The sequence below is a fragment of the Coloeus monedula genome (assembly GCF_965178545.1).
Source record: "Coloeus monedula genome assembly, chromosome: 5".
Taxonomy (NCBI): domain Eukaryota; kingdom Metazoa; phylum Chordata; class Aves; order Passeriformes; family Corvidae; genus Coloeus; species Coloeus monedula.
In genome coordinates, this window is record NC_138785.1 from 59,828,515 (window position 1) to 59,853,452 (window position 24,938).

The following is a 24,938-nucleotide window of genomic DNA, read 5'->3' on the forward strand; positions in this document are numbered from 1 at the left end:
GCCTATGAAGTAATTTTCCCACATTCATTCTTTCTCCCCAAGAGGACAAAAAACAATTAATCTAGCAGAGATGTACAACAGAATACTGCTCTGATATTTTTGAATGTTGTTTAATCGATGATACAATACCATTGAAAACAAAATTCCTGGGAATTTATTTCATGCATTTTATGTATTCTAGGTATGCACAGAAGGACGTCTTATCTTGGAGTTTACTTTTGATGATCTTATGAGAATAAAAACATGGCACTTTACTATTAGACAATACAGAGAATTAGTCCCACGCAGCATTCTAGCCATGCATGTAAGTAATCCTTTATTCATTTGACCTAATGCAAAGAGATGAGATTAGGTTTATGAAGAGCTCCAGCAAATTTCACACCCAAGGCAATTAACTATAAATATTTTGGTTTGCCTGCAATTACGTCTCTTTACAAGTTCTTTCATCACTCCCTTGTTTCTCAGTGCTCTATTATTGCCACTGTTGCTATGTTTTCATTCTGTTTTAGCACGTAATTTTCTTTTTAATCCCACTTGGTGGTCTGTATGATTTGGGTCCAAAATCTCTTATTATTGATATGAACTACACCTAAGTTCATCGTTGTAGGTATGAATTATATTTAAGCTTTAAATGAAGAAACTGATGTTACCCTTGCATAGACGTAAGATAAGAAATTGCCATATATTTACTTAGAAACCATTAGAATTTTAATCCAGACCTTCTTTTTGTTCCACATTTCATGACTTTCTTTTGTTATTGGATGAAAACACACTCAATGAAACATTAAAATATTAAATATTCTACAAGTTAAAATCAAAATATAAGAAGGTAAATTGTGGAGAAACAAAGAACATGCTTGTATTAACACTTTCATTTCTTCACCATAGAACCATTCCTACTAGTAATGCCCCAATATACAAAATCAGGTGCAGGACTATGGTTTTATAAAGGGTAAGAACACAGACCCAAAGATATTCCTATATTTTAACATCGAGTTACTTAGATATCTATAGATAAAGATATATTCATAGTGAGGAATTTTAAATCGCTTAAGCAACCTGGAGCTTTTTTCAAAGTGCTATTACAAGCCTGAAGAAAACACCTGTGAAAACCTGCCCCACCATTTCTGTCCCAGCATTATCTGCTGTTTTAGGGGACTAATCAACTGAACTCTTCAACAGTATCCCATTAAGGGACAATGAGGATGGCCATGATCAACATTATGTATTTAGGGGACTTCTACAATTCAGAGTCGAAGCAGGTTAGACAGCAACCAGCAGGTATTATTTTTGTAACGAGATTAATCTCATTTTAAAGAGGAGGCTGGTCTCACAGGTAAAGCTCCTGGCTAGGGTCAGGGAAGCACTATACTTGCATTTTTCACTGTTTAATTCTGGCAAAATAACTTAGATTAGAAGGGTTCTCCAGACTGTGCTTAGTGTCATATACTTGATGAGGTCTTTCTGCTGCAGTCTCTTTCCACAAAAAGAAAATGATAAGTTTCTTATTCCTGCCTTTTTCTGTCTAATGTCCTGGGACCCCAGCCAACAAATAGAAGGCTCGAAGTGTACTGCAATCCCTCAGGAAGCTCTTTGCTTCCTGAGCAAGTGAGCATGGTGGGGCCATGCTCACTTGTATGACCAGACCTCTTAGGTCTATCTTTTGAATGGATGGGCAGGGATCAAAGGAACATACTGGAGAACAGTCTTTAGTCTGCTCCAATACTGCTTTACATTTTCCTATGCATATGGAACTCCAGCTTATTACATAAATTTAGCATCAATGTGTAATTTTTCCATAGCAGTGGCACTGCTTTTCAGGGAACCCTTCCTACACTCCACTAAACACACAGAAAAAAACCAAAAACAAACCAATGAAAAGCAAAGTGAAAATTCTTTTTTCCTTTGTTGTTTAGGCACAAGACCCTCAGGTGCTGGAGCAGCTGTCCAAAAACATCACTCGAATGGGTCTGACAAACTTCACCCTCAACTACCTCAGGGTAAGCATTCCATAGCTGATGATTATTGTGAGCATTTTTTAAAAGGTACTGTTGGCTTTGAGTCAAGGTAATGAGAGCAGAGCCTGTGTCACTCAGGTAAGAAATTGACCTAACCCTTAATGAGGGTGAAGGCAAAACAAAGACACCGTAGTAGAGATGTAGCTGATAACAATAGGCTATTAAAAAAGCTAAGAATTTTATCATTCACTCCAAGCCTTGTGTGAGTAGCCCCTCTTTTTAAAAGTCTTTCTTCTCAGTTTTGAGTAATGCCTTTATTTTATTGTAAACAAGAAGTTCCCAATATTTTTCTTCTCTGTTTCACTGTGCCTGAGAAAATGGCAGCTAATTCTTATTAAAAGCTGCCTGTCTTCTCCAGCCTTTCAACCTTGCCACCTCTTCCAGGCAGAGGCAGAGCTGAGGGAAAGCTCAGCTCCAGCCCTGTTTGCAGCAGTCCCTCAAAGCAGTCCTCACTTCACATGCCTCTGGGAGCCTGAGCTTCCTCCTTAGCCTTGCACTGAATTGAGTGCGGTTTTTACGATTAAATAATGCATTTGTTCCCATTGCTTTTTGACCCCTAAAGTGCATTCAAAGTTTAGATGTTTATTTTTATTTTTGAAAGTATTCCCTGGTGTGGGCTTACAATACATACACAGAAATACAGATTTGTAGAGTTCATATTTCAAGCTTCAAATTCAGATTTTTCCTGTTTCTAGGAAATTGCTCAATGATACACCAAGCCAACTTGGGCAAGAGTATCTGGTTTTATTCCTTTTAATTGTGTGAGTAATTATTCAAGGCACTTTTAAAAGATAAAATGAACACAATAAAATGTAGTTATTTTCAGCCTAATGAAGAGCTATACCTAAGTCTGTAATTTAGCTGTACTTCATTCAGTTCTATGAGCCTTGTAATACCTTCCCTATGGATGGATGGAGTCCTGTCCCCAGAATGTTTTGAACTCCAGGGGAGACAGGGTGCAGAACCGAGACACGTGATGAGATCTCTCTCACTATATCCCTACAGTTTATAGATAGCTTGTAGTTGTATTTACTCTCCCAATAGCATAAACCATTGCTGATTGTTGCTTATGTGGTGTTAATGTAAAAATTACTGTTCAAATTATAGCCTGAGTTGTGCAGGGCAGGTCTGGTCTATTGTAACTGAAAGAAGAATGTGGCATAAAACCTCAGAGGAATAATACATTTCATTAGGATTTTTCCATGTGTAAATGTAAGGTTAACATGTCTGTGTAATGCACATTGTATTCTCGTGGTTAGTTCAGTCCGTGATTTGGTACAGAGAGCAGCTCTTGTGCTTTGGCAACCTTACAGCCACACTGTCATTGTTTTGTGGCAGGGCATCCTAGAGCATGTCCTAGCGAAATTCCTTGTGGCAAACTGGGCAGAAAGTGTCTGACTTAGGTAGGCTGTTTCCGTGGTTTCTTTGCAAACTGTGCAGTGGCACCAGGCACTGACCCCCTTGTGGGGTGTTTGATCCCCTGAGCGTGATGGGACGCAGCGTCGTGCGCTCGGGCTGCCCCTCAGCAGCCGCGGGACTCTGTGGCCTCCACGGGGCCCCAAGGGTCAGGTGGAATTCCCAGCACTACCTCTGTCACTGACCCCTTCTGGGTCCTCTCTGGAATAGTCTGTGATTGCTCAATGTGACATTGGAAATGACAAAGGCACGGTTCCAGTTAGGAGGCAGCTGGCATCAGGCACCCATGCTGCTCCCTCTGTCAGCATCAAAAAAAAAAAAAAAAAAAAGGCAAGAAAGGAAGAGGGAGAGGGAGGAAAAAAACCCCAGAAAAAGAAAACTGGGATCAAGATAAGCACTAGGGAGATGAGCAGTGAAGTGGAAGGGGATGAAAAGATGAAGTCTTAATTCTTTTCTTCTTCCAAACTAGTTTTGTTAGCTTAACAGATGACATTAGGTCTCTGGGTGCAAAGCTTCCTCTGGCTCCTGCTGTGGTGATTCCAAGAGGAAATCTTTTTTTTTCTCAAGCCAATCTTTACATGTCTCTTTTTCTTGTGGTGAGGGATTGATCATTCTGCTCTTTTTTCCAGGTGCTCGGTTCATCATGGCAGCTTGTATTACATGGTGTATTTCCATTTTGATTTGTTTCTTTTCCAGTTACTTTCCTCTGTTTATTTTAACATGAAAATCTTTTCTGAGCTCATCCACTAAAAATCATGCACTAAAATACTGTAAATGTACTTAGGTTTAAGGTGTTCTGTTTTGTTGGTTTTTAAGTCAGCATTTTATAATATTTTATTCAGTCTTCCCAGTGTTTAGTAATTAGCACTGTTGCATGGTTTTGAATAAGGATCAGAAACTAAGCATAAAAATTATTTCTTTTTTTTCTGCTGCACACAGCAAAGGCTTGTGATACTCATGAGCAAAAACTTCACTGATGGGCGGAATTAATCATTTTTATTCTCCAAAGTGCATACAGCAGCAAGCTGTGCTGCAGTTTCTTTAAAGGCAGAATTTAAACCTGGATTTCAGATAGTTGTGATATAAAAGCATAGCCTGTGTTTTTTGGGCTCTAGACATCACAGAATGCTAAATCATTGCTAGCTGGGATAATTGCAGTTGCTGGCATGTAAACCTCCATTCCTGAGTGCCACATGCTTGTAAAGCCACAGCTTTGGATGTGTGCCCTGATTTGTCTTCATTCACTACAAGTAAAGCTGTCCAGCATAGAAGAACATTGATTTTGTAAATCATATTTAATATAAATTTAAAATATATCTTCTTGGAACCTGGAAATGAAATGTTTTGTCCTATGTCAATTGCCAAATGGTCTTTCTCTCTGTTTTCTCTGGCTCTGTGTAAGATCATAGGCTTCCTTTCTTGCTAGTTATGAGTTTGTTTTGTTCCAGCATAATTGATTACCTCATCAATGGGGTCAGCATACTTTGCTGTAGCTGCTGACTAGGAGTTGAATAGGCTGTCTCAGAAATAATGAGCAAAATCTTGTAGGTTTTAAATTAATATCAAGCTTTTTAAAATGTAATTTCTTATCAAGTCATCAAGTAGTAGATATTATGAACTACCAGATAATAAGGCCAAGACCTAGTCTCAGTCAGTACGAGTCCAGGAACAAACAGGAATCCTGTACAGAGTTTGAAGGCAAAGATAACACTGAGAAGAACAGTTTCCACCAAGCTACAATAATTTACTCCCCACATTACCTTCTTTTTTTTCTACACAATTTTTTAATTGCTGAGCTATTTTATTTATAGCTTCAATGCATAATGGATTTGAATGTACTCTAAAAACAATACCTCTATACTAGCTGCACTATTCAAAATTTGGAGCTCAGATATTTCTTGCTGCCATCTATAAAATGATTCATTCTCTTAAAATTTCTGACACTATTAAAAGGTCAGCCCCTACTGTCAGTTAGACAGAATTACCTGGCCTGAGCCTTGAAATATGGTAGCATCTTGCCCAGCTGGTTTTCAAAATTTTTCTCTGCTTTCTTGCACGGGCTGGGCTGGAGTGATTTCTTAGAGCTCTTCCCCACATGTATCTGTTGCATCCTCCCCACACTGGCTCTGGTAGCCAGTTTATTGATGTTAGTGGAGCTAAATCTGCATCTGCCCCTTGCAAAGTTAGAGTTAGCATGGCAGAGCGCGTCAGGAGAGGTATCTAGGCAGGGGAATGCGCACTCCCATTTCCCCTTACATCCTGTATGACTCTATTAACCAGGGCTTGCTTATCTGAGCTACAAATTATCCAATTTGTTTGTTTTCTATATAAGACAATAACGAGGTGTCACTATTGCCACACAGAGGACAATATTTTCTGAGTCCTCACTTTCACTAATTTAGTTCCTCGCTAGACACTTTTGGATTTCTTCTGCTAGGAGGATAATGAGAATTATTTAATTGGACACAATTTTCTAAAGGCACTACTTACATTGTAATCAAAAGCCATTTGTATGTATACCCACTGTGTACACAAAATTTTCTTTTGCACGTGCAAAATAGACACACATGCAACAGCTTCCTTTAATGTGCAGGGAAATTTTATTTTCTAAATATGGTTTCAAGCATGGGACAGATATGAGTTCAAATAATTTTGGAGCTATTTTGTTCCTAATCCATAACAGTATGTGGCAGCTATCTAGTCATTATTTTACAGATGTTGGTGTATCTTCAGTGAAGAAGGAGAAAGTTTACATGCATACATGTTAAGGACGTAACGTCAGGTGCTTGGGCGAAAATAAATGCTATATTTAGAGTCATGCATGCAATATGAACTCATTTCCCTTTATGAGTTACATTGTGTCATCATCATTGAACTACATCATCAGGCAGTGTGTTTCCCACAGATTCCCCACTGCATGCAGTGCATGGGATGACTAGCCCTCACTCTGTAGCAAGTGCTTCAGTGCTACTCATTTTCTTGTCAGTTCTTCCCCAGCATCATTCTGCTACCTAGGGAAGTGGTGGATTCACAATTCCTGGAGGTATTTAAAAGACCTGTGGAGGCGGCACTATGGGACATGGTTTAGTGACAGCCTTGCAGTGCTTGGTTGGTGGTTGAACTTGATGATGTTAGAGGTGTTTCCCAACCTAAATGACTCTCTGATTTAATCTAAGCTGCAAACCTTAATGGCTGCATGGCTCCTACCAGCTAAGGAGGTATTGTTATTCCAATGCACACGTGTGGGGCTAAGGCACATGGATGAGCACTGGGGCAGTCTGAGGGGACAGCTAGTGGGAGGTGGCCGTTCTGAGAAAGCAAGGGCCTCATTTTGCAGAGCACTTGGGATTTTATCTTGCCCCATGTACTAACAACAAAACTATTGCTGTTGGATGCAGTCTGTTGTCTAAGGCTGGCTATGTATTTGAAAAAGTAGATGGTGTTTCTGGAAACACACTAGTGAAAATTCTTTTTCCATGACTGAGTACAGCTTGGGAACAAGGGCAGTTTGTTACAGCAGCACTGGGCTACTCCAAAGCCTATCCTTTCTTGTTCTGCAGCCCCCTGCTTCTGCTATGTTTCCATGTCTTCAGTAACTACGAGTGAAGCCCTGCACAGAGGAACTTCATTAGCTTTGTGCTGTGCACTGAATGGGGGGTGCTAGGGAGACAGAAGATGTGTTCAGATGCTGTGTCCTACTGGATGTGAATGAGAAGTTCTATTAAGGGTTCTCAAGCACTCAAAGGAGGCGGTTTGGGTCATTTAATCATTTTGGTGACTTTCATAAGAAAGCTGCCAAAATTTTAAAGAATCCTCTGTACCATAGATGTTGAAAGCAGACACAATATTTTGTAGTCTTAGTTCCTATAAATAATGGAATTTTTCAATCTAAACAAATCCAGCTTGGGGTAGCTCTTCACAGGAAAATACAGTCAAAACCAGAGGGTTCTCACAGAAGGATTCAGATTACTGTAGCTGGCTATCCATAATCTATCTGTGCCAACTATAATTAGCTGATTCTGCCAAGGTTTTCTGGTAATGTAATTTCTTAGCATTTATTTTAGTAATGATCACAGTGGTTTCTGTTCCTCTCTTTTATGTATCTAATGCTTTAGGGATAGTTATATGTTACTTTCAGAATAATAAATGAGAAGAAATGTGTTCTTTGCAAAAGCTCATACAGTCAAATGTTAGCTTTTCACTTTTTTAATAAAGACAGAACATCACAGAATCCTTATATCAGGAGTTAATTCATCATAAGCATGAAATATCAGAGAGAACAGGGATGGGAGAGTTGCAGAAGATGGGACAGGTAGAGAATTAAGCACCAACTTAGAAATTTTCTAAAGCAAAGATGGAATCTGAAGCAATCCCTGGCTAGGGCATGGATTGGAAAGATAATATTCATAGTGCTAGAAATAATACTGGTGTGCTTTTCATCCCTTGATTTCTAAGTATTTTGCTAAAACAAATGGGAAAATTGCAGCACATGAGGAACAAAAAAGGATGGAGCAAACCCAAAAGCATTTAAAAAAAATCAGATGGCAATTTTAAACCAGACTGGAGAGTACAGTAAGCTGGTGCAGTAGTGTCCTCTTCTGCTCCTAATGACTCAGAAACAGATTTTAGTGTTTGTGAGTATCAGAAATTTCAGAAGTCAGTGAGAAGTGGGGAATGGGAATAGAGAACAAGAGACTACAGAGATCAGAGTACAAATTGGGATTTTAGCAGAAATGGCAGCTTTTGCCAGTATTCTGGAGACGGTAATGGCCAGTTTTCACATAAAGAGCACTACCAGGCTCATGAGTATCAGTTGAGGAGAAAGATGTGTGTGTATGAACACAAGCAGTTGCTGTGCTCACTGGACATACAGACCATATGACCTTTGAAATAAAATTAAGGTCTGGACTAATGAGAATGGAAGGATGATAATCAGTAATGTGAGTCCTTGAAGCATCTATGAGTAAGAAATCAGAATGAAGTTAGGTTGGAGCAGTTTAAAATTAAAAATGTCAGAAGGGTAAAAAGGAGAAAAAGAAAGACAAAGACAAAGCACTAGTCATATAAAAACAAGCTACAAGATTTGAACTAATAATGTTATTTCAGAAAAGAAAAAAGATGAAGAAAAAAAAGTCCAAGAACACAGCCACAGGCTCTCTTTTTAGAAGACCAATTTAAAGCTTGGACTAGTATGCAGTACAGTCATAAATAATAATAACTGTTAATTAAGTTTAGGAATGAGACCTGCAGAGGTACAATTTGTTATGAAGACCTGAAAATGCCCAAACCAGCTTCTTGTTCAAAGCAATGAAAACAGCAAAAATTTTAATTAGTTGTTTAATATTGAATATCCATCAGTATTTGGCATGAATTTTTATGCAGGGAGGAGTGAGTGCTCCAAAGAGGTCAAGAAATAGGCTTTAATGCAAAGCTGGTGGTTCAAATCTTTGTTCTTGGAAGGAGTTGGTTTAGAACTTAAACTATTTATTGTGGAAAGCTTATGCAACTCTAAGGTTTGCTTTTCATTTAGAAAGGGAATCCTGTAGCCTACCCACTCATGTTTTTAACCTTCATAAAGATAATTTCATTTCAATTGGGATATCACAAGCAACTAGCTCATATAACCTTGTAAAGTAATTTTCTATACATAGTTAACTTTACTTGTTAGCCTGCTTATCCCCTTTCTTTCCCTTCCCCTGCCACTCTTTCTATACGTAAAACAGCATTACTGTTTGCCCATCACTGCTGGAGAGATCTTCTTTGATGCATCTTAAGCTGAAATTTGACTTTTTAATAGAAAGTTTTCTCTGGGCTATTGAGTTTGATCCTACTTCTAGGATGTTTCTTAAAAGCCTTTATCTTTCTGGTTGATGCCCTGATTGTTGTGTTTATGGAGGATACCCACCCACTTTGTCACTTTTAGTCCATATACTTCCATTTTTTAATCTGTAACCTCTCCATTTTATATTCATGACAGAACCCCTAAATACCAAAATCTGTCTCTAAGCAGTAAAATAGTTTAGAGACTATTAGTCTGGGTTAGAGACTGGCACAGAGAAAGCTAAATTTGTCTTGTGGTCACCTCCCTTGTACTGGTGCAAGCACTGTTGGAGCCAGGTCAGGCAACTGATCTTATGAAAGAACTAATCTAATCCTTTTCACCTAAATTATGACCATCCTTAATAGCTCCCCAAGTGATACTTGTGCTGGGCAGAGAACAGAGCAGCAGTATGGATTTTTATAAGCTGGCATCTGTCAAAGCTGGACCTCGTCTCCAAATTTGCCAACACTGATAGAAGAAGACAAGAAAGAGATGGGGAATCCTACAGACTAAGTAGGATTCCATGAAGCTGTAAATTTCTGTTTCATTCTTCTGGATCTGGAACATTATATTGATTGTATCTGACCTATTATTGTTTCACACTGCTCTAAATTTGTTCATTTCACTAGAGTGACTACTGATTTTCAGCAGTAGAATTTAGAGTAGGCAGTTGCTCAGAACAGATTATCATAATTTACAAAACTTGAATTGAAAACAAAATAAGCATAAAGAAACAAGGTTGATTTTTTGCACTACTTCTGAGTGAAAAAGAAAATTCTATCTGTATACACTTACATATCAATCTAAACAGAACACCCGTTTCTGTAGGTGTCCTTTGAACCATACTGTTCACTACCTTTGCAATTATTTGTCATTATTCTCCTACTGGAAAACTTCAGTAAACGTTTTCCTTGCTGTATGCACACATTTATGAATATTGGTGTCCTACATTAATGTGTAGATCAGTGCATTCCTTTTGATTTCTAAGCATACCTTCTGTTGCTATTAAAGGGAATATGAACAGATGTATCAATTTCATAAATGGAAACCCATGATTTTGTGTTTCTTAAATGGAAGCCCATGATTTTGTGGTTTTGTCTCTTCAGGTAGACCCATGGGATGTAATGTGGAGAATTCATAGGCAGCACCAATCAGCAAAGGTGCTGAACCAGACCTGTACTGATGTCCACATAAGGCTTGTGAGCAGAGTGGAGGCAGAAGACATTGAGAATTGACACAAATATTGTGTCATTTCTAGTGTTGTGTTCTGCACAGCTAGAAAATTCTGCTGTGTTAAATATTCCTCCCTACTCTGAATTGCTTCCTTAATCCTGTGCTTTGTTACCTTTTCTACTTGGTGTTGCTGCCTCACGATTACTCATAATAAGGCAGTTTGTTAATCAAAGATCCAGTTCAACATCCATTAGAGTCAATGGGTATATCTCCTTTGATCCAAATGTCATCTCATCATTTTCATTTGTTCAGAGGTATTTTATACACATAAAATCCAATTTATTGAAATTAATTTCTCTATTCCTTTAGGCAGTTTTAGCCATGAAAATGTCATGCTTCATGAACAGCAACAACAAATGGTTATTTTTATTGCTTTTTTGGTTTTCTTTTCTTTTTGAGTTTTGTGACAAAAGAAAATTAGCTTGATTAACCACAGATTATAGTTTTTAGGAGAGCCCAAAGGAATAAATATCAACTTGGGGATCTGATTTGGAGAAATTTAAGCAAAGAAAAGAATGAAGGAATACAAAAAAAATAGCGCTTTCATAGCAAGACAGAGAATTTTCTCATTTTATTAATCATTCAGGCAAAACTTAGAGCTGATTTAATTAAAGGACTGTGCACCATTTCTATCCAAGATAAGATGGTTTTACATAAAGTAAGTATGAGTCACATGAAAAAAACTCCACAGCTGTATTCCCTAGCTATGATTTCATAGCATTTCTTTTATAAAGCAGGATTGGACTTGGTCATGCTGGACCAAAGCCTTCAAATTAAACACAATCACTGTCTAACAAAATGTTATTGGTGATTAGGCAGGGATCACAGTACTCTGGAGCAGACCTTGTCTCATTCTAGTACTTTGCTAGTCCAGCCTTTCAGTATTACTGCTGCATACCACAGTGGAATGTAGGTCCCATGTCTACAAGAAGGCAGAGGTTTCTTTCTAGAGACTTTCCAATCCAAGTAATAAAATATAAAATGGAATAATCTTTTAATAGTGATATGCAAAGGAAGGAAGTAAATTTCCATCTTCTAAACACCACACCAGACCTTTTCAGTGATTAGCTTTTGACAAGGTATATTAGAGCTATGGTATCATTTGAAATATTATAGTCTATTTAATAGCAAGTCCGTATTTTATTACTATCCCAACATCATGGTGGTATTCTATCATATCCTTGGATGCCTTACTGATTTTCTTCAGCAGTGTGTGAGATGAGATGTTCAGCCATACAAAGGAAAGTGTATCATATATTCTATTGCTAAGTGCCCTTGAACAATGTAATTTTAAAAATGAATTAATTTTACTAAAATAATTGTGGTAAGAAACAGAACATGAAATACAGCTTGGCCATTATGATAGTTAACAGTGTAAGGAGAACGACAAATGATTCAGAACAAAACATATGTTCTTGAAGTCTTTCAATGTTATCACCAAATATAATATTCAGGATACTTTTTGTTTCTTTTGGGCACCTTCTTGGTGTCTAATTGTATTATCAAGACCATCTGGTCTCTTTATTTCTCAGTTTCTTTGAATTCTTTCTAGTTTAATATAAGGATAGGTTGATTCCTGTAGTCTTATTTTAATATTTAGATTCCTACTGTGGGCCACTTTACTACATAAGTAAGCTTTCTGTTGCTATAATAAATGATAGGGAAAACTTCTGCTTTCCATCACACACTTATGCAAACTAGAATAACATCTTGAAAAGCAGTGACCTTTCTCCAGAGTGACATAAGTGGGTGCAAAGCTTCTCCTGTGGCAGTTACATATTTCATTACCTGTAGAAACACAAGGTGTGAACACCATCAGATTAATCACAGCAGCAAAGGACATGTGGACACTGTCATGGTCTGACCTCCAAGGTTTCCTCCAAAAGCCTCTGGTCTCTCACTTCTGCTGAGAACACAAGGAAATAGCCAAGCAGTTCTCAAGGCTCTTCTGAGTACAAACCCTGTTTAAAGGGAAAAGGCTGCCTCCCTTATAGACCAAAAAACCCACCACAGAGGCTTCAAGAACTGTCTTTTTCACTGACTACTAGAGCAGGGATTAGAAATACATGAAGCAAGGGGAAAAGCAGCAGAAGCAAAATCTACCCACATAAACCAAAGCACTGCAGCCCTCCAGGGGACTTGAGAAGGATCCTGTCTATGAGGTGCTCTCACTTTTCTGCTTACACTGTCCTTCCATATTTCTTGCATCAAATTCTGCTGAAGACCACTTCCTTAAAGAGCAAAGAAAACCAGAGAAATCATTGAAAGGGTCAAAATATAAAACATACTTTTTAAATGCTGATTGGTTTGGAATGATATTTTAGGCTTTTTTCTCGCCTTTTCCTTTAAATGAAATTAAAGAGGAAAGCAGCTTTTTTTGATACCTGCTATGAAAGCTGTTACTGGTCCTTGATAATGCCTTTGTGTAAGTAGAAGTTGTGGCTGCTTAGTACTTCTCAAGATGGATGTATCATGCCAGCTTTTGCCCCTAATTTATATTCTCAAGCGAACCTAAAGGGAGCTTACATTTTTAACTTCCAGTGTTTGATTTCATTGTTCAAAGTTTTGTTCTTTTTCTTTCTTAGTTTCTTTCTGAACAAAAATTAGATTAGAAAGAACTTCAAAGGATATCGGCTACAAGAGGGTTGTTGATTTCAGTGGAATTATACCCAGTTATAAAAAAAATCAGGTCAAAACGAGAAAAACTTAAAGAAGTATATGCATTTAATATTCTTCAAGCTTGCTTCGACAAAGCTTTTAAAAGGTGATCTGCTTACATTTTGCTCACGCTTATTTCTTTTAGGTACATAAACATATGCCTTTCCAAACAATTAATACAGTTCATCTTTGCTCAGCTTCCTACTAGTAAAGCTGGAATTAAATTCTTGAAACAGTGTCTGAGGACAGTTAGACATGCAGTCCAAAAAGCTATTCATCTATATGTGTAATCATGGAAGGCGATGTATACAAAGATGGAAACAACCCTTTGTCATTGCAGTCTAGCTTAAAGGTGGTCTGTGCCTTAGGAATAAGGCAATATGGGCAGATCTCATTAGCTACTTTATTCCTATCTGCAGGGGCTGTTAGAATCATCCATTTAATGACACTCAGCCTTCTGTGTTTTAATTAATAAGGCTGTGTGAAGCTGGAATATCATAGGAATTGTGACTGTACAGAAAACACTTTTGGTGATGAACAATTCAACTTTCTACTTGGAAGCACTCAAAAAACTTAAACAAAACCCCAAAGGGGTTAATTTGTGATGACTTTTTTGGTTTTTTGCTTATCATATAGATATTTTTATATTAATATAAAATTTTGTGGTTTTGTCAATTCAGCTGAAGAAAAACACCCTTATATTTGTTGGCCATTTTAGGCAGCATGTTACTGCAGCAATGGGACAGTCTAGGGAGTGCATCTATGGTTGGTTATCAGTCTTAAACACCTTGAATAAATTGCATAGCATCAGGAAAACCAGATGACTTCAGCCATCCAAAAAATACAAGAAAATGCATTGCCTGCAGCCTCTTGCCACTATTATAAAATAGAAATAATTATGGAGAGGGGAAAAAAGTATGTCTGTGTACATTTACTAAAGTATATACCCATGTCATCATTGAAAATGTGCCTGAAAGTTCTAGCATAGTAAAGCCATTTCATATAATGAATTTTGTTATGCCTTCTCATTTTCTATGGACTCTGAAAATCTAGATCTACCTGCACTGCCATCATCATAATATCTAATGTTTTTGCATTTTATTTTTTTCATTCTAGCAGTATTGTTATAAAAGCCATTATGTCCATTGCACAGCTGAGGAGCTAAGGATACTTACAAGGACATAAAGCCACAGTCAGACACAGTGGCTTCACTGCAGCCTTCATCTAGAGGCTTATCTTTATGGATTTTGGTGCTTGGGACACCACAGGCATCTGTGCCATCCTGGTTTCAGCTGGCCACTATGTTGTTTATTCTTACAGCAAAGCACGAGAGATGGGAGGCAATGCCTGGCTTTATCTGGTATTCTAGAACCCTTGCCCTAAAGTCTTGACATATGGGCCAACTTGCTACTTAACCTGAGGGAGTTGAAAGCCTCATGTGTACATACACCACGAACAGGCTAAAAAAAAATACTGGGTGCTGTGAGCAACCTATTGAGGCTGGGCCATGATGCAACCAGGAAGGCATGGCTCCCTGGGTCAAAAAAGGAGTCAGATTGTTCTGGCTGCTGGAGAGCATGGCTGAATAAAAACAAGGACTTATCTTCTTCAGTCTGCTCTCAGGATTCATCTTCTAATTGAACAGTGAACAGCAGGTTGGAGTGAAGATGCTAGTGGTTTCTCTTCTGTATACACAACTTGTACGTTTGTGTGCTTAAGCCATGTCAGACTTAGAGCTCATTTGCCTTTCAAGACCCTCAGGTTGTGTTCATCTTTGTATATTAAACAGTGTAGTGGCGTTCTTGGGTATCTGAATGAACTGTCTATACTCTTTTATAGCTGTTCCTGTCTAATTCACTGACTTTTAGAGAATTCCTGGGCACAGTTCAAGAGTTGGCATGATAGTCCACCGTTGGAAGGGAATTTGTATGTAGTCTCCTGTCTTGGTGCATAAGAAGGCTTAACTTTATGAAGGCAGGACATTCTCTGCCAGTTGGCCTCACTGCCAGAGAACTGTGCTGGCACATTTCATTTACTAGAGTTGCTATGTCTTAACAGTCTTAAATATGATGTTTTGTGAATTCTGAATTGTTTGAGTATGTATGACGCACACCTCAACCTAGGTAGGTGAAACACAGCACTTCCATGGCTTATACTCTTAGAGTTGAATGCTTAAATGTAGGAACTTTGGGATGCCTTTTTTTCTGGTGTTTGATTTAGTGCTACAGCTGAGGTCACTGATCAAAAATGAGCTTTAAGACCAGCTCTCCTAATTTTTTTCCTGATATCATTATCACAATTTCATTCAGCTATTTTTTCTGTGTTAACAGAAACACACGCTTGTGTGCATCTTTTATTTCTGTCACAGGAAAATGCTGCTGTTGTTCTCCTGTGTACTGGGATCACAGTAGGTAATAACAATTTTCCCTGTCAGCTAACAGGAGAAATGGCAGTCTCTTTTTACTCCACTCCCATATACACTTCTATTAGTGAAAGAAACTTGTCTCTCTGGAAGAGGCCTGCTGCTTGGACTGAAGGCAGGCGTGTAGCAGCCAAGCAGCAAAGTGACCAACTGGTACATAGCAGAACACATTCCAGGATGTGAGGACAACTCCTGAATGCCATGGAGAACCTATAACACTTGGAAATGTGTATCTAGGTACACAAAATGGGGCTAAAAACAGAAAAAAAAAAAAAAAACAAAACAACAAAACAACAAAAACCCAAACCAAAACCATCTCCTTCCTGAATACCTCTGGTCTTTGCGTGTCTGTCTGAGTAAAGTAAGAATTTACCTTTTGGTATCTTCTGTTTGTGCTGCAAAGTCAGGCGGCTTGCACAGATTAGTGGTGTTCTTCCCTTCTGAGTCACATTTCACAACAGCATTGTCAAGGGCCGAGTGCAGTGTTGATACATGAAACAGAAGGAACACAGCTTGATTTTCAAACTCCAAGCAAGAGTTTGCAGTACTAGCAATTAGGAAGATATTTGTACATGTAAACTGCAAGTCTTATCTGGAAATCACTGAGTTAATAATCTTGGGACCTTATGATGTTTCTTTTTACCAAGACACAGCAGTTTAAGGACATTATTGTGCAAAACTTTGTACAAATCTAGTAATAGATCAGCTGGTCTGTTTTTAAAAGGAGGGAAGGAAGACTATTTATTTCCCCCCAAAGGAACTGCTACAAAGCTATTTTCCTTATCAGAAGAACACCTTTTTCCTGAATGTTATCTCTGACATTTGTTCTTTATAACCTAATGAGGGCAGGTGGAACACCGTGGGAATGAGTAATTGTTGATTTTATATAATTTTAACTTTTGTTTCAAGCCTGCATATGGAGTTGGTATTTTGAGCCTTCATTTTGCTTATTGGTGACCTTGGGCTATTTGTAGTCAATAAGAGGGGAAAAAGATAGTGCTTCTTTTTACAGCTAGGCTGTTAGGTGTCTCAAACTCTTGACTAGAGACCATGCAAATATATTTCTTCCTCTGTGACCAGCAGAGAGTGTTGCTTGTTCTTCCCACATAAAATGGTAGGGCGTATTTGTAATATAGGTTCTTCTCTGAATTTTTGATTTAGGCCTCTTACACATCTTGTAACAAACACACAGTGGCCTTCCTGGCTAAGGGACCTGCTGTGCAGGTGGAGTGAGGCAGCACTGTGGCCCTGCCTGCTGCCCCAGTGCTCAATGGGGCTGGCAGTTGGCTGGGTGCTGCCCACCCTGGCACACAAGCTGACCTTTATTCCTTAGGGAAGGTTCCAGGAATTCCCCCCAAAATGATGTTTGGGCGTAGTCATTCCCAGAAGATAGACTTTTCTCTATCAGATGTGAGGGGCTATGCAAACCTGTTACTCCACTGGTCAGTAGAATTGGCATAGGGATTGATCCTCTCTGGAATGGATGCAGCATTGTGCACACAGTAAAACCCAGTGGCTGGGGGAGAAGCTTGTGTACCCTCAGATATGCCTATGCTCCGCCATGGCCAGCTTGTTTTAATTTGCCTTCTCGGTACTAAAGAAGTATGGGGGAAACCTGAGGTTATACATTTTCAACATGCATGAAAAGTAAAGCCATGAAAAGTACAGATTTAACCTTATCTATGCCCAGGTGCAGCCTCTCTCTATTGTGGCATGAACCCAGTGGTGTGTTAAATTCTGAATACAGAATACGAGGTTGTAGAGTATCAAAGCTCAGGGAATACTCTGATACACTCTCTGGAATCTTAAATGGCTGAACAACCATGGTATTTTTGCACGTCCCTAGTACTTTACATGGTACTCTAATACCAAACCCTAGATGAAGGTGAATACCCAATGTTGCTACTCTGCCAGGATCAGAGGACAGCTTCTATAACAAGAGACAGAAAAGCTGCTCTAGCTCAGCCTGACAGTTAAATGACCATTATTTTTACTTCCATCAGGAAAATTCTTGGTCTAAATGACACTTTCTCTTCACCATACTTGGCTACTGGGAAAACTAGAAGAGTCATACACAGATAAAAAGTAATTTAAATGTAATATAGAACTAAATGTAGGGGGGTTTTTTATTGTCATCTCTCTTGGCTACTGGCCAAAGAGATTTGGTACTCAGCTGTTATGTCATCTTACTCATGGATGTGTGAGGGTGATCCCCAAGAGCTCTTCCAAGTCTGGACCTGAGAGTCACAAGCCTCCACAGTAACATCATCCTCTGTGCCAGAATGACCCTTTCTGGGGAGCAGAGATAATCAGCAGTAATAAGAGCTGAAATAAGATAGCTTTCCTTAAAGATGCTAGCAAGAATCTGGCTCAGAACACAATCCCAAAAATGCCTTTGTCTATCACCAAGCAGAAAACTTTCTCCGATTGCTTTCAGAAACCCACACATGGATTGTCCATCTGTACAGTTTCTTAAGCAGTATTTGCCCCACATCACTAGTTTCAGCCACACATTTCTGCCCACATGATGCCTGTTTCCTTAGTTATTTCTTGGACAGATCTCTTCCCCCAGCTGTTTTGCTGTACAGCCACACAAATAGCAGTGCTTGCACAGCAGTGGGACAGTACAGTGCTGCTTAAGCTGGCATTGCCACCTAAGAAACAGTAGCCTTAGTGTAGCTCCTTTGGATCCTGTCCCTTCCTAAACCTTCCACATGATTGCTTCTGGCCTTGCTTTCCAGGAGAGGGGGAGAAGAAGGAGAAAATAGTCAATGAGTACCATGTCTCTGAATTAAGAGTTTTCCCAAGTAGCAGTTTATTCAACTTATTACGGACCATTCAATCACAGGTTGGATACAAATACTTGCAGTCTTTTCAGAAGAAAAGTTAACTCATTTCTCCACTTAGCCACAGATTAATGAAGGGTTGGGGACACTGGGGCATACTTAGTGAACATAAAAATATCGCCATAATTTTTTATGTTTTCCACACCCTAAATGTTCACTTGGTGGTGCACATACCATATTGCTTCCCAGAATACCCAGACTAGAGTTCTTTTGCAGTCTGCAAAACTAATTAAATCTTCAAAACAAGCAATCTGAAAGAGCATATTCCTGCTAAAGCTTTGCTGGTCAGTGGTTTCTGCAGACTAATTTATCCTCATGTCTTGATCAATTGACTCGTGTCATAATTATCTCATACTTTCGCATTCAATATCAGAATCTTTTTAATTATTGGGACTCTCTGTCTCTGGCTGTGCTTTATACCTGGTGCCATTTCATAAACTTCAGAAAATTTCTTAGCAAGAGTTTCCACCTTTCACTGGAGATAACTAAGGGACACTTCAAGTTGTATGATTCTTCAGCAGCACCTCCCAGAATGAACCCACTCAGGAAGAACAAGATAAATCAAACAATATGGGCAAGGACATAATGCAGACAATTCACAAGAATAAAGCATCTACATTAGTCTCAAAACAGCAATTCAGATGAGCATAGGATTAAGCAAATACTGTATATGCCAGTTCATTTGCACCATCTGCTGAACCAAATATCAGAAGGGGAAAGGATAGTAGGCACATGGGGCTGTGTGTTGAAATAGATTTGGAAAAATAAAATTGTTTCAGAAAGCTATGAAAACAAAAATCTGGGTGCTTACAAACCTGCAGCCAGGAGAGGAAAGAAAGAATGATGTCACTTCATAGACCTCAGAGATTTGCTTTTTTCATTTACCATTTTTAGAAGTGAGGAAGGTTGTGGAACTTAATATAACTTACTCTGGAGTCTAGTTCAGACAGGAATTGCTATTCAACTATAGGAACCACAAGCATGGTTCCTATTAGGCAGAGAACAAGAAGCACAAATTTTTCAAATGTACATGGATGCTGTGAGTGAGTACCTGCAAAGTTGGGGCTTGGACACAGTCACCAGGATACAGCCACAGACTGACTGTATTTAGATGGTTTAGACATTGAAGCCACTTGCTAAGAATCTTTTGTGTTCACTGGAGCATGCGAGAGACATTTGGAACCTTTCAGCTGATCTTCAGATCACTAATATTACTGAGAATGCTTTCCTAGAAAATATGATCAAAACCTGAGAAATTCTGTTGTTCAGATACTATTGTAAAATATGTGTATTAGTCAAAAGATGATATTGGATTTCTGCATTGACAAACACAGGAACACTAAAAGAGGAAAAGATCCCGTTATTCCAGTAGTCTGGGAAGTGCTGGTGCATCTCTCTGAAGTGTCATATGGTGTATTAGTATAAACGAACCCATTTCAAACCCTGAAAATATGTGTTTATTTCTCTGCATCAAGACTGCTTAAATATTGGAGGTTACAGTTTTTCCCTTGTAATATTAATTGCTGCAAGAAATGTAAATTAATTGTTACTTATTTAATTGATAATAATAACACTTAACAATCTGTGCTGCAAAAGGTAATGGCTGTGGAAGTCAAAAGGCATTTGCACAGAAGTTTAAATTGGTGATAAATGGCTTCCTTGTGTGAGATGACACATAAGATCTGCAAATACAGTCCCATCTTTAAAGACTTGAAAAATTATGGTTTAGCTGCAAGGAAAAAAAAAGGAGGAAACTGTGTCTCTTCTTTTGGTGTTGAATAGGACAATATTCTGGAACATGACTGTAAAAATTAGAAAGGTCCCTTTAAAATGCAATAAGAAGTAGGAATTGTTTATTTTAAATTTTAGTTCCTACAGTGTCAGAAAACCTCAAAAATACTCATGAAAGCATCATTGATTCATAGAGAGATGGTGTTAAAGGACATAAGGCAACAGAATAGAATTCTGTCGGACTTTGTGCATATCATGGGCCATTATACTTCACTGAATTACTGCCAAAGTGAGCCTAGTGGCTTCAATTTCACTGAGACATAACTGGTGTTTGGCAAGAGCAGAAAGTATCCTCACAGTACCCATTTCAAATTATGGAATTATTAGTTTCCTTATTATATAGATGGGACACAGAGTGGTTTGGGGAACCATTGAGAGGTCTTTCTGGATGCTATATGCTCTACCAAGAGGCTATTTTCTCATGGAAATAAAAAAAAAAGGAAAACACCACAGGAATCTTGAGGTCTCGGTAACTCCTTCTCCATAAAACTGTCTTCTCCTGATGCTAGGGGTGATAATGAGAATTTGACGATTGTTCTGTGACTTGTGTGATATTTTCAGTCCTGGCTGGGACACATTAAAAAGCTGTTTTGAAGATAGAGGATACATTACTGTGATCACACTAGCAAAAAAAGTTCAAAATCTGTCCTTGCTGTCTAAAAGCACTGAACTGACTGAAGAAAATAGATGTGTTAGCATAGGCAAAATTACCCAAGCCTTGTGCCAGAATTGAAATTCACATTGCCTTGCTCACATAAGAAGGTGTAAATTGTATTTTTTTTAATATAAATGAAGTTTAAAAAGCCAAATTGTAGTTGTTTTTGTGGTCAGAGTTTCCAGCAACAGGCACCATGTCTTGTGATCTTCCAAAAACATTGTGACCACTCTGGAAATAACAGTTGCAGTGTCCCCAGCAGCACTGGGACCACTGCACACTGTCTTCGTGCATCAGTAATGTATGGACAGTGCTATTTGCAAGAGACCACAGATTTCAGCTTCCTCGTCCAGAAATGTCAGTCTGTCCAATTAGTCCAGTTCCTCTTCATTAAGGAAAACAAACAGACATTCCAGTCACCAGACCTGTAGCTGTCACTGGGTAGATGATGCTCCCTGCCTGCATTTCCACTAGTAAATGAGACAGACTTATGGCAATGAGTTGAGAACTGCCATATAAACATCTGCCCAGGTGACCTGTTGGCACATTTTCTCAAGTTATCCCATGCCACCTCACTGTCTCCCAAACTGTGTCTTGGTGCCATTCTCGGATCAACCTGGGTGAGAGTAGTTTTTAGAAAGTGTGAAGGGGCCACCCTCTGCTGGGAGCAGGCAGGGTTGAGCTGTGTGTGCACAAGTGCTGCACTGGCACCCTCCCTGAGGGCTGGAGAACAGGCCTCACCTGCTTCATTTGGGAGTATTGTGCTTTATCATTTATCCATAAGTGGTGTCATAACCATTAGCAATGTATCCTTGTGCATTGGATCATCAAGCCATATAAACTTAGAATGGCTCAGATGAGAGGAAAATTACATTTCTGTTATATTAACAGAGCATCCATTGTGGAATTGAGGCTGATTTAGTTGTCTGTGTTGGACAATACCTGATCTGATGCTGGAATGAAACTGGCAGATGATTCCCTGTACACCATGAAGCATGCTGATACAAAAGTAATCTGTCAAATTTTCTTGAAAAATATTGAACTGGTCAAATTAATTTCTACAAGCACAGCTGTCTGCATCACCAATAGCCAGGAGCTTTAACACCAGGGCTGCTGTGCTGCTGAAGCACAACCTTAGTCACACACTTTAACAGCTTTGAGAGCAGTGCTGCAGTGCAATTGGTAGCACTGATACACACACAGAAAACCTTTCTCAATATTGCTGTTACTGAGAACTTCAAATGAATGGATGCATTTGAAAGACTTCCCAGAAAATACATTTCCTTTTCAGCTGGCAGCTCAGTTATTCATCTAAGTAGTCTGTGGATTAAGTAATTTGACAGGTTTCTTTTATGAAACAATTGTGTGTCATTGCTCTCTCCTTTTTCCAACTCACCTGTACAACTAACCCAGATATTCAACACAGACATTTCAAGGCACACACCAGGACCAGCCAGCAGCCACACCAAGTAGCATGTGATGATGCCAGTAACCACTACAGGGCACATAAATGGGGTCATAAACCAGGGACAGAAAACCAGAAGCAGGGGAAGGGTTAAGAAGATTGTTTTTTCCTGTTTGCTTATTAGCTTATTGGCATAAGTCTCTCTGGACATGGACAAAGAGGGAGCACAGATTTTAGTCATTTCATGTCTCACAAGACTAGTGCAGGGAGGTCAAGTTGAGATACAGCATCATGTATTATAAAGCAGCAGAATGATGTGGTATCTAATTTATTAAGTGACCAATCTGATAAAATCAGATTGGGCAATCTGATTTTTCTTTGTGTGTAGGAATTCTCAGTTTGTTGGTACTGTTGGTACTTCTCCTTCTTTCTGTTTATGCTGTGCTGCAGGGTGGGGTGGGTGGGAAGAGGCTGGACTCTCCCCATTCAGATGCAGCTGCCATGTGTTTCCCTGGGGAGGACTTTTACAGCACAGACACTCAGACCACCAGCACTTTTGAGTGGGTGGTGTAAGGCAGTGCCAGTGTCCCCACACAATGTCCCCACAGCACTGCGAGATGCAGTTGTTCTGGGAAGCAGGGGCCACACGTGCCATTGTGTTTTACCTCCACCTGATCATCATATCCACCCACCTAAAATTCCATCTCTGTTTTCTATATAGATCCTGACAGAACAGCTCAAGTACACTGTGTACAGTCAGAGGACAAGTATTGATTTTCCTGTACCTGAATAAAATTCTTCACAGAAAAACAAAGCTAATGTTGGTGTTTCGGTTTTTCTCTCTTGACTTCTGTGCGTGGGTTTCTGTTCTCACCATATAGTATTTGATCCATATGAGGTACACAGTCAGAGCTTGATTTTTAAGATGTGCATGACCCAGGCTCTGATCTGTGCAGGCACAATTTCAGAGCCAGTATAAAATTTTGCCTATGTTTTATTGCCTGTATTTAATTGAAGTGCAAAGCAATCATTTCCTTCCTACCGACAAATCAGCGAATCAGATAGGCAGTTATTACATTTTTCTGGTGTAATTATCAGGAACCATACCCTACCACATCAGCATTGCCTAAAAGTTTCGATGTTTCAAATCTTCACTTCACTGGACCGAGGGACAACCAGCCTGATCTGAAGTCTATGTTTATTTATTTTGAAGAGGTTGCTGTGGGTTAATACGGCATTATTTTAAGAATAGGTGTAGTATACATTAGTTGTGTTGCTAATTATATTGCTATGAAAACATTTGAAGCCTTATTAACGTACCCACCATCGATACTTAAAAGCATTGTTGCCTGATGGTGATAATACAGCTTCACTAGTGGATGATCTATGACTGCAAGCATTAAATACTCCCTACTTTAAAGTCATTAATCCCTACTTTCTTCGAATACATTTAATTAAAAAGTTCCATTTTCCAGTAATTGCTGTTTTTATATAACCCCAAAATGGAATTTTATTCAGGAACAAGGTCTTTTATATAAACATCCATCTGTCCACAGCATAACAGTGCTGGGACAAGTTTTGTGGATTGGGTGAGAAGTGATTACAGAAGACTGTGTCCCTGTAAGAACTGTGAACTTCTGTCCTTTGTGTAACAGCTTTGGAGCATTTTTGCTTTCTGAATTTTGGTGCCAGACAAGGGAATTGCGGAGTCAGTAGGAGAGAAAACCTTGAAACAATGAGTTTTATGCCTACTGGAGTCACAATATTAGTTTATAAAGAAAAGCTCCTTCCTTATTCCTTGTTTTCCTGTGTCAAGGTCTGCACTGCAAAGTATCCTCCTTTTTATTTGAACACAGAATTAAGCAAACCTCAATTGCAGGTATAAAAATACATATAAGTATATATATATTTATCTCCTCTGTCCTTCAGGCTGAGAGATATCACTAATAAAAAGAAAATATGTTGGTATTAATAAGGTTGGCATTCAAAAAGTATGAAATAAATGCATGGAAGTTTGTCAGCTTATTAATCATTCTGTTATAAGTGGTGTTTTCACTTTGATTGCTCTAACATCTAACCACAGTTCACTGGCTAAAGGCCAAGGTAGCTTTTGCATTGGCACATTACCATGCAGTGTACTTCTGTACTTCTCTTCCATTTATTAATGCTGCAGACTTCCTACAATTCAGGCTAAAAATAGAACTGGTTATGTGAAAAACACTGCATTTGTGCTTGAGCTGCAGTATAGAAAGAAGAGGATTTTATATGGATGGGGAAAGAGATTCATGACACAGAAGAGCTAGCTGCTTATATTCTGGAAAAAGCTTTCTTTTTTCATGGTTGTAAATAAAATTAGAGTTGCTATGTACACGTTAGTCTGAAGGATGAATCACAGTTGTATTGCCTCAGTCTGTATGAATCTTCATGTGTATCTATTGTATGAAGGAGAGATGATTTCTTGTACAAGGAAACCTGAAAATAGAACATGTGGAAGTGAATTTGTAAAATCAAAGGTGAATGTGATGTTTTGTTTTTCAATATAGAGACTGTCTTCATCTGTGTCACATATTTTGAAGTAGCCTCAAAAATTATACGCAAACCAAAAACTTCAATCTCACCACTAAATTTTTGGACTTACATTTTGGCCAGGCATAGCATCTCCTATTGGTCTGC

The 24,938-nt window shown here is 38.8% G+C and overlaps 1 protein-coding gene across 7 annotated transcripts in view; it reads left to right on the forward strand.

Annotated features, from left to right (window-relative positions):
• The window catches only part of LDB2 (LIM domain binding 2), a 212,982-nt gene that overhangs the window by 165,471 nt on the left and 22,573 nt on the right, over window positions 1–24,938 (forward strand). For all 7 annotated transcript variants that reach the window (XM_082282562.1, XM_082282564.1, XM_082282563.1 and 4 more), the window contains 2 exons: window positions 182–304; window positions 1,917–2,000. In XM_082282562.1, coding sequence (XP_082138688.1) covers window positions 182–304; window positions 1,917–2,000 — 207 coding nt within the window. The remainder of the gene's footprint in view (window positions 1–181; window positions 305–1,916; window positions 2,001–24,938) is intronic.